At 39.9% G+C, this 13,843-nt stretch overlaps 1 protein-coding gene across 1 annotated transcript; it reads right to left on the bottom strand.

The window, feature by feature from the left end:
- Positions 1 to 616: 616 nt before the first annotated feature.
- Positions 617 to 2,571, bottom strand: LOC125491334. Its single transcript, XM_048633015.1, has one exon. It carries the CDS (start codon positions 2,511 to 2,513, stop codon positions 1,044 to 1,046), a length of 1,470 nt encoding a protein of 489 aa, XP_048488972.1. The 5' UTR covers positions 2,514 to 2,571; the 3' UTR covers positions 617 to 1,043.
- Positions 2,572 to 13,843: the final 11,272 nt, after the last annotated feature.

The raw sequence follows: 13,843 nt of genomic DNA, 5'->3' as shown, positions 1-13,843 counted from the left end.
TTTATATAAATTTACAATTACTGCCTTTTCTCAATGTTGATTATTTGTAACTAATATTCATGTCTGGATGTTGTTTTTATTTGTAGTTTATAATATTTACAGTAATACTTTTCTGAGATGTGGATTTTTTTAATTTTTTTATTGTTGATTATTGGTAATTAATATTGTTGATTATTTTAAAAATTACATTGCTATTAATATTTCGTTTTACTGTTTGATAATTTTTTATAAATATTTTGAATTAATAAAAGACTGATTTAATATCGCAAACAGACGTTTTATTGATACACTCCTAAAAGTATTTATTTATAGATACACTTTTCTTTTCAGTTGTACCTTCTATTGTCTAACGTAGATCTAAAAGATGGGTACCATAGCGGGACTTTTTGATACGTATTTTAAGAGGGTGCCATACCGGGACCATACCATAGCGGGACTAACCGCCCTCAAAAATAAATTGGTAGGTAAGTAAATAAAAACGTGTGCGGCTGGAGCGCGATCTAAATTAGATCTTATTGCTTATGGGATGGAGTCATATTTCTTTGATAGCCATTGCGAAGATGGACTTCTGTACCTGGTACTCACGGGTTACTTACGTAAATTCTAAAGGCGTTTAGACGATATTTGATTCACCGAACACGTTTCATCTATGTCACTACTGTACGAAGTTTTATTGCACCGAAGTTACTTTATACCTATGTAACGTTTCATCGAATTTTGATTAATATAATTTTGTTTGCTCTAAGTAACTTCACACCTATGTAACTTTTCACCTAATTTTGATTAATCGAATTCTGTTTCCTCTAAGTAAGTTTACATCTAATATTAAGAACAACATGTTATCTATTTTTTTAAGGATCGCAAACGCCATCTATTGCCTAGGTCAAGAAAACTCAACTCTGAGGTGTCATAAAAAACTCGTATGCATTCATCAACTTGCGGACCATAGGACCATACGAAACTATGAAAAAAATTATGAATAATTGAATTCGATTTCTTTTAAAAACTAACTTTATTGAAAAGTAACAGTATTGAAAAAGTAACTACAGCTCAATATGATTGGCTAAGCTTCGCAAAAATGTTATCACTTCCATGTTGCTGCGGTTTTGGCAGATTTTCGATATGGAAGTCGACAATTTCTTTCCTTTCTTTCTAGGCGGCGTTCTATCGACTGCAGCTTGAGCTTTTTCAATTGCATGGTTTGTTACCATTTGCTCTTTTCTCAACATGCTAATAGTGCCATAGACACCAAGTCGACAGTTGGCTAAAAGACTGTTCCAACGCCGATGCCAGGCCTCGACGCTGTTTTGTGTGCGAGGCAGTCCAAGTTCGTTCAACTGGTGAATAGACCATAATTGTGGGGGGAATAAGGGGCTTGATCTAGTAAAAGTAATTGTAGTTCCGTTTTGTTGAGTCTTCACTTTTCCCAACACATAGTATTGTTCGAACCAGAAAACAACAGATTCAGCTTCTTCTGGCAACACCTCAGTCTTTAGCATTTCAAAAGCCCCGGGTATTTCGTCTGGTGGGAGATATGCCAAGGCAACTATGTGGCGTAATTTGAGGGCGAAATTACTATCATTGCCATATCTAGATACCAGTCCTGATTTTTGTATCTGGCGCCAAACATTTTGACCTAGGTGGAAGAAACACCCACTGTGGTTGGCCTCAGGGAATTGAATCCTAATGACATTTATCATAGATATTTCGAAATCTGTGATTATATGCTGCGGGTTTAACTCATACTCAAACTCAGCAGCATAAGATACTAATTCTCGAAATAACACCATATAGCTTTCCTCGGCTTTGTCAGTCAAGAAACAATAAACAACGGGTATTGTCTTTTTGGTTTCAGCGTCCATCCCTACAATGGCGTGAATCGAATAAATTTGTGAGAAAATACTTGGACAAGTCCTGAACGTGCCATCTAAAATCCATATTCGTGATGAGCGTAAAATTTTGAGATTTCCTTTGGTGCAAAATAACAGTAGACGATTATTGTTTCCATATTCAATATCTTTAGCCAAAAATAACTCGCCTTCTACTGATTTATAATCCGATGGCACATCTATCTCGTCTAATGATGATGGTTCCTTGGGAAGATTAGTCTTCCTGGCACGATGAACAACTTGCCGTAAAGCATTTTTATTCGGTAGGCAGCAAGCACTTGTACTAGGTAGACTTTCTATATTGTTATGTATAAGTTTTGTTGGTGCTTCGTTGGACACAGTAGCCGCTCGTTTCAAATTATTTTTCAGTACCAATGAGTCGTTTGCTGCTGCACTTGGTGCATGTGAATGCTCGCTCATCTCTTTCACTACGGAATGGTGGTCATTGCTGTTCATATCATCGCAATTGGTTATTAAAGTACTTGAACACTGTTTACCTTGATATTGCACACAACGCCAGTAATATTTAGTGTCGACACTTCGATTCAAATGAAACTGGTATCCGTCACAAATCAGTAATTTTTTACCACGCTTTGATTTTTCTATTTTTAAATAGTCCGACATTTTTACACACCATGCACTCTAAACTAACTCATCTGCAAAACTGATAACAACGCATCAAAGTTCAATTTTAATTGTGCAAGAACGAAAAAAATATCAAAGTACCCGCGTTTTCCTTGACAGCTGTCAGTTGACTTTTTGTACAGACCGATAGATGTCGTGACAGTATATTGTACCGAACTGTCAAATATTGCACACAGAGAGCAAAGAGGTTGAAGTATTAAACTCAGAATAAGAACTCACTACTTTTAATAGTACTTCTATTTAGTCTAATTTAAAAGTTCTGAATGTTTATTTACGTATGCGGGCAGCTGATATAGAATTTCTTCTGTGTTCTGAGGGTTTGACAGTTAGTACAACTCAGACAACGACAACATCTGTTTCTCCAATGATGTAAACTTTTTTTTTAACATACGCCTCATATAATGATGATTTTCATAATGATTTGTTTTTAAAAGCAATCGAATTCAACTATTCATAATTTTTTTCATAGTTTCGTATGGTCCTATGGTCCGCAAGTTGATGAATGCATACGAGTTTTTTATGACACCTCAGAGTTGAGTTTTCTTGACCTAGGCAATAGATGGCGTTTGCGATCCTTAAAAAAATAGATAACATGTTGTTCTTAATATTAGATGTAAACTTACTTAGAGGAAACAGAATTCGATTAATCAAAATTAGGTGAAAAGTTACATAGGTGTGAAGTTACTTAGAGCAAACAAAATTATATTAATCAAAATTCGATGAAACGTTACATAGGTATAAAGTAACTTCGGTGCAATAAAACTTCGTACAGTAGTGACATAGATGAAACGTGTTCGGTGAATCAAATATCGTCTAAACGGCTTTAGAATTTACGTAAGTAACCCGGTACTATGCTGGTACTAGTTATTATTCTGTGCTAGTGTTTGATAATAATGACAGGTGTAACATAATTATTATGATGTACGTTTCAAAATAATATCTTATTAAATAACAACTTTAATCTTATTAGTAAGTTTATAGTTATTATTTAATTATAAGTTAAGCTTAGAGTTCGTATACGATATACTCTATTTTCTGTAGTTCTGTTATATTAAGTAGGTATCTTGTAACCTTTGCCACACAGTATCGCATATGAATTATCTATATATCAGCTATTTTAAGATTAAAACACTTACAGCTAATAAATTATTTATTTCAGAATCTTGTAATAAAAGTAAAATGACCAATGCTGAAATGAAATTGTATGGTCAAAAAAAACACAGAAAAAAGCTTAATCGGATGAAAATCAAACGAAAAACATTCAAGAAAAGATTGCATTAAGCCCAAAAATTACAAAAACAGTTTGAAAAAATGCCAAGAAGGCACAGATACTGTGTGGTACTTTTTGATGAAATGTCGGTGATGCCACATTTATCATACAGCTCAAAAAAGGCAAAAAAAATAAGTGGCTTTGTCGATAGTGGCAAAGATAGGGGAAATGACCTGGCCGATCATGCTCTCGTTTTTATGGTGCGAGGAGTATAAACAACCGATTTCCTACATATTTTGCAAAGGAACCAAAAAATCTATGGATTTGGTCAAACAGATAGAAGAAATAATAAAGGCGTTGTCTTCCATTGCATTCAAAATAATAGGAACAGTGTGTGACCAAGGACAAACCAACCAGGCTGCAGTAAATTATTTACTTAATAAAACAAAAGAAAAGTATACTCGCAGAGGTGAAGAATGGAGGGGATCCTTTTTCGAAGTTGAGAATGTTAAAGTCCCCTTTTATGATCCCCCACATCTGATAAAAGGCATCAGGAATAATCTACTGACCTAGGATTTACATTTTCATATGACTGGAAAACATAGAGTGGCAAAATGGAAGCATTTGGAACTTCTATATAGAAGAAACCCATCATATTTCAATCATCTAATTTCATTTACTCGCAAACGATGTCCATCACTGTGTGATGATTATATGCTTAAAGGCAGGAGACTAGATAGAGTTAGAATAGTCAAGGATCTGGGGGTTATCCATGACGAGAAGCTTCTTTTCGATTTCCACATCGACCACATCATTAGCAAAGCAAATAAATCTATGGGATTTCTTAAAAGAATGTCCAAAAACTTTAAAGAAATAAAAACTATTAAAATACTACACTGCGCCTACGTGCGCAGTACTCTTGAATATGCTTCTCAGGTATGGAATCCGAGATACCAGGAATATGTTACAAGGATTGAAGACATCCAGCGGAGGTTTCTCAGATACCTAACCTACAGGACAGGTATCAATGATCCCAGTTATGATGCTCGTTGCAAGCGTCACCATCTTTTACCACTCTACTATCGTCGTAATATCGCAGACATTTGGTTTTTTATTAAAATTTTGCATAACATCCTACCAAAGTAGGATCACTAAATTTATTGAAAAATTTCTCTCCGGTCTCAGTAGTCAAATTATTTTTTATTAGATAATGCAAAAGTGTTGATAATATAGGTACCCAAACCATTTCACGTCCATTCGAAACAATTCTCTACAAGCCGGTGAATTGCTTATGGATGGGAAAATTGCTAAATGGAAACATCTTATAAATCTGGAGGAGAAGAACCGAACGTCCTTACACGTCAGTAAAATTACAAAATTATACGTGGGCCCAAAGTATAGGTCGAAAATGAAGGTGAAGAGTAACACGGTGGCAGCCGTACTAAAGTTAAAGCTGAATGTCTTGAAAATAAACAAGAAAGTGTCGCAATTTTACAAACAGCAGAAGTTGTAGAATTGTTGGATCGCCTATTTGATGCCACGAACGGACCACCATCAAACAAAGATATTAAAAAAAACTACCGACAAAATGTATCTAAAAATAGTTTCTATCAATTTTGGCAAGAGTTGCACTCTTAAACAAAAATTAAAAACTACAGTTTCTGTAGTCCGACAGTCAAATTTTTTTTTTTTTTTTTTTTTTTTTATGTAGCCGTTTCAGTGTCCCACTGCTGGGCAAAGGCCTCCCCATGTTCACTCCACACGTCTCTATTGTCGACCACCTGACGCCAATCCGGCAAAAATCTGTCCAGGTCGTCCCGCCATCTCCGCCTAGGTCTACCAGGGCGCCTGCGTCCGTCGCTCGGCACCCACTCGGTTATAATTTTTGCCCACCGGTCCGGGTGCATTCGCATGACGTGGCCTGCCCAGGCCCACTTCAGCTTAGCGGTCTGTACACCTACGTCTTTTATGCGAGTGGCGGAGCGCAGTGTGGTGTTTCTGACGCGGTCTAGCCTGGTCACACCCAGTATGCTACGCTCCATCGCTCGTTGGCAAACCTTCAGCCTAGACTTCTGATGTTCCGTCAAAGACCAAGTCTGAGCGCCGTAGGTTAGGACGGGCAGGATACACGAGTCGAGGAGCTTCCGCTTGAGCGATAATGGCAGCTCTCCCTTCATTAAAGATTTCATAGACCAGAAGCTTTTCCAGGCGTTTTCAATCCGTCTTTCGACTTCTTTGTCTTGCCGGTTATGAAATGAAGCTATCTGGCCTAGATAAAGGTACTCCTCGACATACTGTATCTCCTGACCATCTACCTCAACCCTACGTTCAGTCAAATAAGACTGCGAAATGTTAAATGTGTGAATTGGTATTTAATAACGACAACATCTCTCCAAGATATCTGGAACATTGTATCTGAAAAAATCAAATACTTGAATTTGCGCCAGCTGAATCAAGATCAAGATATCTCATTGACTCTTGACAATTCACATTGACAATTTTTTATAGCTCTTGTCAAATAAAATGTCACGCCGTCGTCTATAGCTCGACAACTTCGTGCGCGACCCTCCTTGCGGGGTGACTGACGCGCGGGGACGAGGTACCGAAAACAAGAGCGGGTAGCGGGTGGTGTAGTGGGGAAGGGCAACGTATGCACTGCACGTCATTATTACGGCAGTCTCGGCCGCGCAGTCGAGGCAGTCACATGTGTAGTATAATCTGTCGTAATTTGAGTGCGACGCACATGAGACCACTGATCCTGAGACCATTAGTCTCAGGATGAGTGTTGAGGCCAGAACCTCCACAATTCTTGGAATATTTACCTTTTTAATTTTTATAATCATATTATTATTATCTATGATGCGTCCATAAAATAGCGTCAAAAACCACAATTCGTATAATTTCGCAAATAGATTAAATCGCATTTTAAAACTATATAATCTTCGGGGGTTTTCTGTGGCACCGTGTACGGAATCCGCTCTGCTACGCGGCTAAAAGTTGGTGCGGCCATAATAAGTAAGCCTATTAGAAGAAAGAAAAAGATTTTACACGACAGACTAAGGCAGCGTTCCCACTACGCCGGACCGGCAGATCTGCCCCGCCGGTAAATCTGCCGGAAGAGCTAGTGGCTGTACAATTTATATGAAGCTATTCACATTATCCCGGGTCCGGCATTTTTGCCGAGCCCGGCATTTCTACCGAACGTTTTGTCACTGCGAATTGCCGGTAGAACGACCGGGCCCGGAGTAATGTGAACGAGTTTGTGCCGGTATCTGTCTCCCGCTCGCCCCGCTCGTGCTCCCCTCGCCCCTGGATGTAAAATGAAAAGAATGGAAAATCTTTCCCGTAAAATAGGGTGTACCCAATGTTTTCTTTTATTTTGCCTTCTATTAAGATACCACCACAACACAACAATTTCGTCGTCCATTGTGCGCGCAGGTCCAAATTCAACTGAGGACTGTCTGAATTTCTTCCGGGATCCGATGTAATGTGAACACTCTGTCCGGTGTCCGGTTTTCGGCAGATCTGCCGGTCCGGCGTAGTGGGAACGCTGCCTAAATGAAAAAGATAATGATGACGACGACAATGAATAAGTTCAAACAGAGAGTGAACATGAAAGTGACATGGATAAAATAAAATAGTTTAACATAAATAAATAAAAAATACCTACTCTGCCTATTAGTCTGTCCTCAATTTGCCAACAAAACATTTATATGAATAAATAATGAAACTAGTTTTAAGAACCTTTTTATTAATCAACATAATTTACTTTTACATTACGGCACAAATAGTGACAAGTTATCGCGAGATTTATCCGGAAAACTTTTTTCCGTGTGGTCTCGTGTTCTAAAATGTCGTGCTACCTCTCCTCCGCCACTTCTCTCACCCCGCAAGGAGGGTCACGCACGAAGTTGTCGAGCTATGTATGTCGAGTAGCACCTGTACTCGTAGATGAATGTACCTTTTATGTCAGGCTTTAGGCCCTGTCCGCACAGGGAATATTTCGCCGCGCGAAATCAATTCGCGCGAATTGATTTCGCGCGGCGAAATATTCCGCAAATAGATTAGTAGAGAGTGAACATGAAAGTGACATGGATAAAATAAAATAGTTTAACATAAATAAATAAAAAATACCTACTCTGCCTATTAGTCTGTCCTCAATTTGCCAACAAAACATTTATATGAATAAATAATGAAACTAGTTTTAAGAACCTTTTTATTAATCAACATAATTTACTTTTACATTACGGCACAAATAGTGACAAGTTATCGCGAGATTTATCCGGAAAACTTTTTTCCGTGTGGTCTCGTGTTCTTAAATGTCGTGCTACCTCTCCTCCGCCACTTCTCTCACCCCGCAAGGAGGGTCACGCACGAAGTTGTCGAGCTATGTATGTCGAGTAGCACCTGTAGATGAATGTACCTTTTATGTCAGGCTTTAGGCCCTGTCCGCACAGGGAATATTTCGCCGCGCGAAATCAATTCGCGCGAATTATATTCCGCCGTTGAAGTTCACCTGTTCACACCGCGAATCAAATTTCGCGAAAATTTTGTCACTTCTATGCAGAAACCGGCTAGACAAATCCGCACTTCCGGAAAAAAAATCGCGCGATGTTTTTTTTTTAGAGAATTCAGTTTACTTCAATTTCCGCATTTCCGTTTGACTAAGTGCCAATTTATCGATTCTCGGTTAGAGCATAACCAGGGAGTAGTGGTTAACTTTTGACACATCTGTCATGAATTTTATATGGAGATGACGTTTAATTTATAAATCAATTCCTGTCGATTAGGTAACCGACAATGGAGAAATTCGCACTAAAAATTCAAACGGGTCTACGATTTAATTTTTAAAATGTCACTAGTCATTTCACTCCCATCAATCTCTGACACCATCTTCATTTCTTTAGAGTTTTTAAATTATTAGGTATCGCAAAACTTTCTATTGGGTTGGGTGGGAGGGACCTTATATCTTCGAATGAAGCGACTCTTATTATAGTGATAGAACTCTGTGAGTTCGTTTAATCATCTTTTATATTTCATCGCTTCATTCTTCAGATATTTCCATCATTCATTTTTTACCATGTAGAATTTTAGAGCTGAAAGTTTTGCTAAAATTAAAATTTATTGATTAAGCTAAATAAAATAAAATGATTTTATGTGATACAAAATCAAAATACGTTTATTAGATAAAATATATATACAGGGTGTTGTAAAATTGGCATACTAAGCCGAAACCTACATGTGCAGCATGGTATATCTTAGCCCGAAACTGAAATCAGAATTTGGAAATTTGCGAAGAAAAAAAAATCAATAGTAAAAAGTCACGTGACTAACAAAGTTTCTATGGAAATGAATTAATTAACGAAATCGATTCTGGCGGGCAGACAAAACTATAATACTCTCCCTCGGCTATTCTATTCTCTGTGGGGATAACAGTACCTGCACCTGGCTCTCTCGAATGGAACCTTTGTACATATCCCCAAGGTCTAAACTGCCTTCCTAAGCTTGGACCATTTTCCCACCACGCTGGTCCACTGCGGGTTGGTGGGTTCACATATCTAGATGTGCTAAATCTAGATATGCAGGTTTCCTCACGATGTTTTTCCTTCACTGTAAGAGCGATGGTATACATTGTACTTAAATTCAGAAAAGAACTCATTGGTACATGTCAGCGCTGGGATTCGAACCCGCATCTCTGGCGTGAGAAGCGGGCGCTTACCCGACTGAGCTACCACCGCTCCCTCGGCTTTATTATCTATAATTTTTCGAATGCATTTCAAAAGTATTGCAAATGGTGGGAATGCGTAGAAATATTTATATGACCACGATATTGTAAAAACGTCGATTGCTGACGCTTCTGGATCTTGATTCCATGACACAAATACATGACATTTGGCATTGGTGCGAGAAGCAAATAAATCAATTTGGGGTTCACCAAATTTCGATAAGATAAGGGCGAAAGCTTCATTTGAAAGTTCCCAAGTTGACGCGTCCTGATTCAGCATCAGCGCGGTTTTCCTTAGTATTAACATAGGTAGCAAATAGGAACAGTTCTCGCTTCTAACACCACTGCCAAATATCCCGAGACAAGCTATTTAAATGGGGAAACTGAATCCCTCCCATGCGATTTATATAGCTTATCGCTGTTGTATTGTCAATTCTTAAGAGGACAGTACAATTTAATAATATGGTTAAGTAAATGGGGACTATCAATAATGTTATGCAAAACTCTGTCAAAAAGTCATATTAAGATTATTACTGATAAAGCCTACCGTATGCTAGGATTTGTTTTGCGCATGAGCAGAGAATTTAAACGTATCTCAACCTTGATTCTTTTATATAATGCCTTGGTGAGATCCATTCTGGAGTATGCGTCTACAGTATGGAGCCCACAATATAATGTGAATATGATTGAAAGAATCCAATCAAAATTTATCAAACATTTATCATGGCGCAAATACAAAAATACGGAGGGCGTTGTAGATTTGCCTCAACTTGAGAAACGTCGAACAGAGCGAGACCAAGTATTCCTGTACAAATTATTGCACAATGCCTTAGATACGCCTTATCTCTTGGAAAATGTAAATATTCGTTGCCCTAGAATAAGCAATAGACATAGAATCTTGTTCCATGTACCTCATAGAAATACCAACTATGCTGCCAACACGTTTCTTTTGAGATCCTGTCGCCAATATAATAGTAATTTCGTAGATGTAGATTTGTTCCACCTCTCTTTCTGCAAGTTCAAAAAATGTAAAAACAGCACTAATTGATTAGTTAACCTTCTCATGTTTGTCATTTTTTTTTATGTGTAATTTTTGTTCATTTGTTATTTTTCATTTTATGTTTTTGTTTTTGTTCACCAAATACTTTTAATGTGTGTTTTGAATCTGAGGAAACTTTGTTGGCATGAATATTAAAAGTAATCCTTATACTAATTATTATTATTTTAAGCTGTTTGTTTCCCGAATAAATAAAACTAAACTAAACTAAAACTAAACTGTCTTCTACCAATGTTTTCTATCATTGAAACATTTTGAATGTCCGAACCAATGATTTCAAAAGGAAGGATACGCCCTTCAGAACATTTTACTCAAACCTTCTTCATACAAGCAAAATAACTGCCATCTGTCATAATTTGTTGGAACTATGTCAGAGCCGAGCTACTTATCCTGACGACGCAACCTTGTACATGCGTTCATATTTTACCGTCACCGGATAGTAGGTAGGGGGGCTTGTCGCTCACGTCCGTAGGTACAAACCCTAGTTACCCTACACGTGCCCCCTGGGTGGTGCTAACGAGTGACAACGCCGAATGTCGGGCGGCGGTAAATCGACCCGACCTCCTCTCCTAGCAGAGGCGGCGATCTCCCGCCGTAAAAAAGGAGAATCACCAACACGCCTGCCAAGCGCGGTGATTATGGCAAATACACCTCCTAATGATGGAAAAAACAAAGCCCCGGCCCCCAGTCCCCGGCAGCCCCGCTATCCCGGACTCCGGTAGCGGTCACTGTAACGGCGGGGCAGGGGGTGCGAAGAATCTCCGGCAGAGAGTCGGCTACCAGCCCAACCGACCCTTGCACCTGGCAACATATAACGCACGGACACTGAGGGAAGACGTGAAGATAGAGGAGCTGGAAGAGGAAATCAGCAAGTTAAAATGGGACATTATAGGGTTATCCGAAGTCCGACGAGAGGGAGAGGATACGGAAATTCTCCAGTCCGGAAACTTGCTGTACCACCGGGAGGGCGACCAACTGTCCCAAGGGGGTGTCGGGTTCATCGTCAACAAGTCCCTCGTCAACAACATCGTTGAAATCGGAAGTGTGTCGACACGGGTTGCGTACCTCATCCTGAGAATATCTAAAAGATACTCAATGAAGGTCATACAGGTTTACGCACCCACATCTAAGCACACCGATGATGAGGTCGAACTTGCGTATGAAGACGTATCGTCTGCCCTGCGTAAGTTCACTACTCATTTCACGGTGGTGATGGGAGACTTTAACGCGAAACTCGGAAAACAAGAAGGCGGCGAGACGAAAGTGGGGTCACATGGATTTGGAGTCAGGAACCATCGTGGGCAAATGCTGGCTGACTTCTTGGAGAAGGAGGGCCTCTATATGATGAACTCCTTCTACAAGAAGAAGCCACAAAGGAAGTGGACGTGGATTAGCCCCGATGGGAAGACTAAAAACGAGATCGACTTCATATTGACGGATAAGAAGCACATATTCAATGATGTCTCAGTGATCAGTAGGGTTAAGACCGGCAGCGATCACCGACTCGTAAGAGGCACTTTGAATATAAACTGCAAAATAGAACGCTCCCGTCTAATGAAGTCCACGCTCCGTCCTACTCCTGCTCAAATCCAGGATCCCGAAAGCTTTCAGTCTGAGCTTTGCGACCGCCTGATATGTTTAGAGAATTGCGTTACAGTTGACGATTTAAATAATAGGTTTGTGGAAACTGTCCGAGAGGTAGGATCGAAATATTTTTCGTCCCGAACCAACCGAGGACCTCAAAAACTCTCAGATGGGACTCTGAGTCTCATAAGAGAACGGAGAGAAATGAGGTTGCAGTCTTCAGTTGATATGGTCGAATACAGACGTCTAAACAGACAGATCGCCAAAGCAAGACGTTGCGATATGAGACGCTACAATTGCAAGCGCATTCAAGACGCAATAGAGCAAAACAAGGGCTCCAAAGTCTTTGCTAGAGATCGATCTGTTCGGCAGACTCTGTTGACCCAACTGAAGACCGACACTGGCAACACCGTTTCATCAGTGCCCGAAATTCTGGGAGAAATTGAGAGATTCTACGGACAGTTATACACCACAACACAAAACCCTATTACCAGCGGTGCTCACGACAGCCGAGCGCCACTCACCCGACACTATACCGAAGATATTCCGGACGTCAGTCTAGACGAGATTAGTATAGCTCTCAAACAGCTAAAAAACAACAAAGCTCCGGGAGATGATGGAATAACGACAGAACTTCTGAAAGCCGGCGGTAGACCGATTTTAATAGCACTTCGGAGGCTGTTTAATTCCGTCATACTCGAAGGCACAAGCCCGGAGGCATGGAGCAGAAGTGTAGTGACTTTGTTCTTCAAGAAAGGCAACAAAGCCCTATTGAAGAATTATAGACCCATTGCACTTCTGAGCCATGTGTACAAGCTGTTTTCGAGAGTTATTACGAATCGTCTCGAGCAAAGACTCGACGACTTCCAGCCACCCGAACAAGCCGGGTTCCGAAAAGGCTATAGTACCATAGATCACATACACACGCTTCGGCAGGTTATACAGAAGACCGAGGAGTATAATCTACCTTTATGTCTAGCGTTTGTGGACTATGAGAAAGCCTTTGATTCTATTGAGCTCTGGGCGATGCTTCAATCCCTTCAGCGGTGCCATGTAGACTATCGCTATATCGAGGTGTTGAGATGTATGTACAATGCTGCCACAATGTCAGTTCGATTACACGAACATAGCACAAAACCGATCCAGTTGCAAAGGGGCGTGAGACAGGGAGATGTTATTTCTCCGAAACTGTTCACCTGTGCACTGGAAGATGTTTTTAAGCTTGTAGAGTGGAAAAGACTGGGCATTAACGTCAATGGCGAATATATCTCTCATCTACGATTTGCTGATGACATAGTTATTATGGCGGAAACGCTGGAGGAGTTAGGCGAAATGCTCACAGACCTCAATGATGCCTCTAAAGAAGTTGGGCTGAAAATGAACATGGACAAGACAAAGGTCATGTCGAACGAACATGTTTCATCATCGCCCGTAACTGTAGGAGGTGTCACCATCGAAGTTGTTGATCAGTATCCCTACCTAGGACAAGTGATCCGATTAGGTAAATCCAACTTCGATAAAGAGGTAGCTCGTAGAATCCAACTCGGATGGGCAGCGTTCGGGAAATTACGACACATCTTCACTGAAAACATACCTCAGTGTCTGAAAACAAAAGTTTTCAATCAGTGCGTGTTGCCAGTGATGACTTACGGAGCCGAGACGTGGTGCTTCACCAAAGGGCTTATCCACAAGCTCAGAGTTGCTCAGCGTGCTATGGAAAGGGCTATGTTAGG

This window comes from Plutella xylostella, chromosome Z (genome assembly GCF_932276165.1).
Source record: "Plutella xylostella chromosome Z, ilPluXylo3.1, whole genome shotgun sequence".
Classification (NCBI taxonomy): domain Eukaryota; kingdom Metazoa; phylum Arthropoda; class Insecta; order Lepidoptera; family Plutellidae; genus Plutella; species Plutella xylostella.
The sequence above is the reverse complement of the archived record's forward strand: the minus strand, read 5'-3'. Positions and strand labels throughout refer to the sequence as shown.

Coding starts and splice junctions, on each gene's coding strand:
- LOC125491334 (XM_048633015.1), bottom strand. CDS start 2,513: ATGTCGGACTATTTAAAAATAGAAAAATCAAAGCGTGGTAAAAAATTA.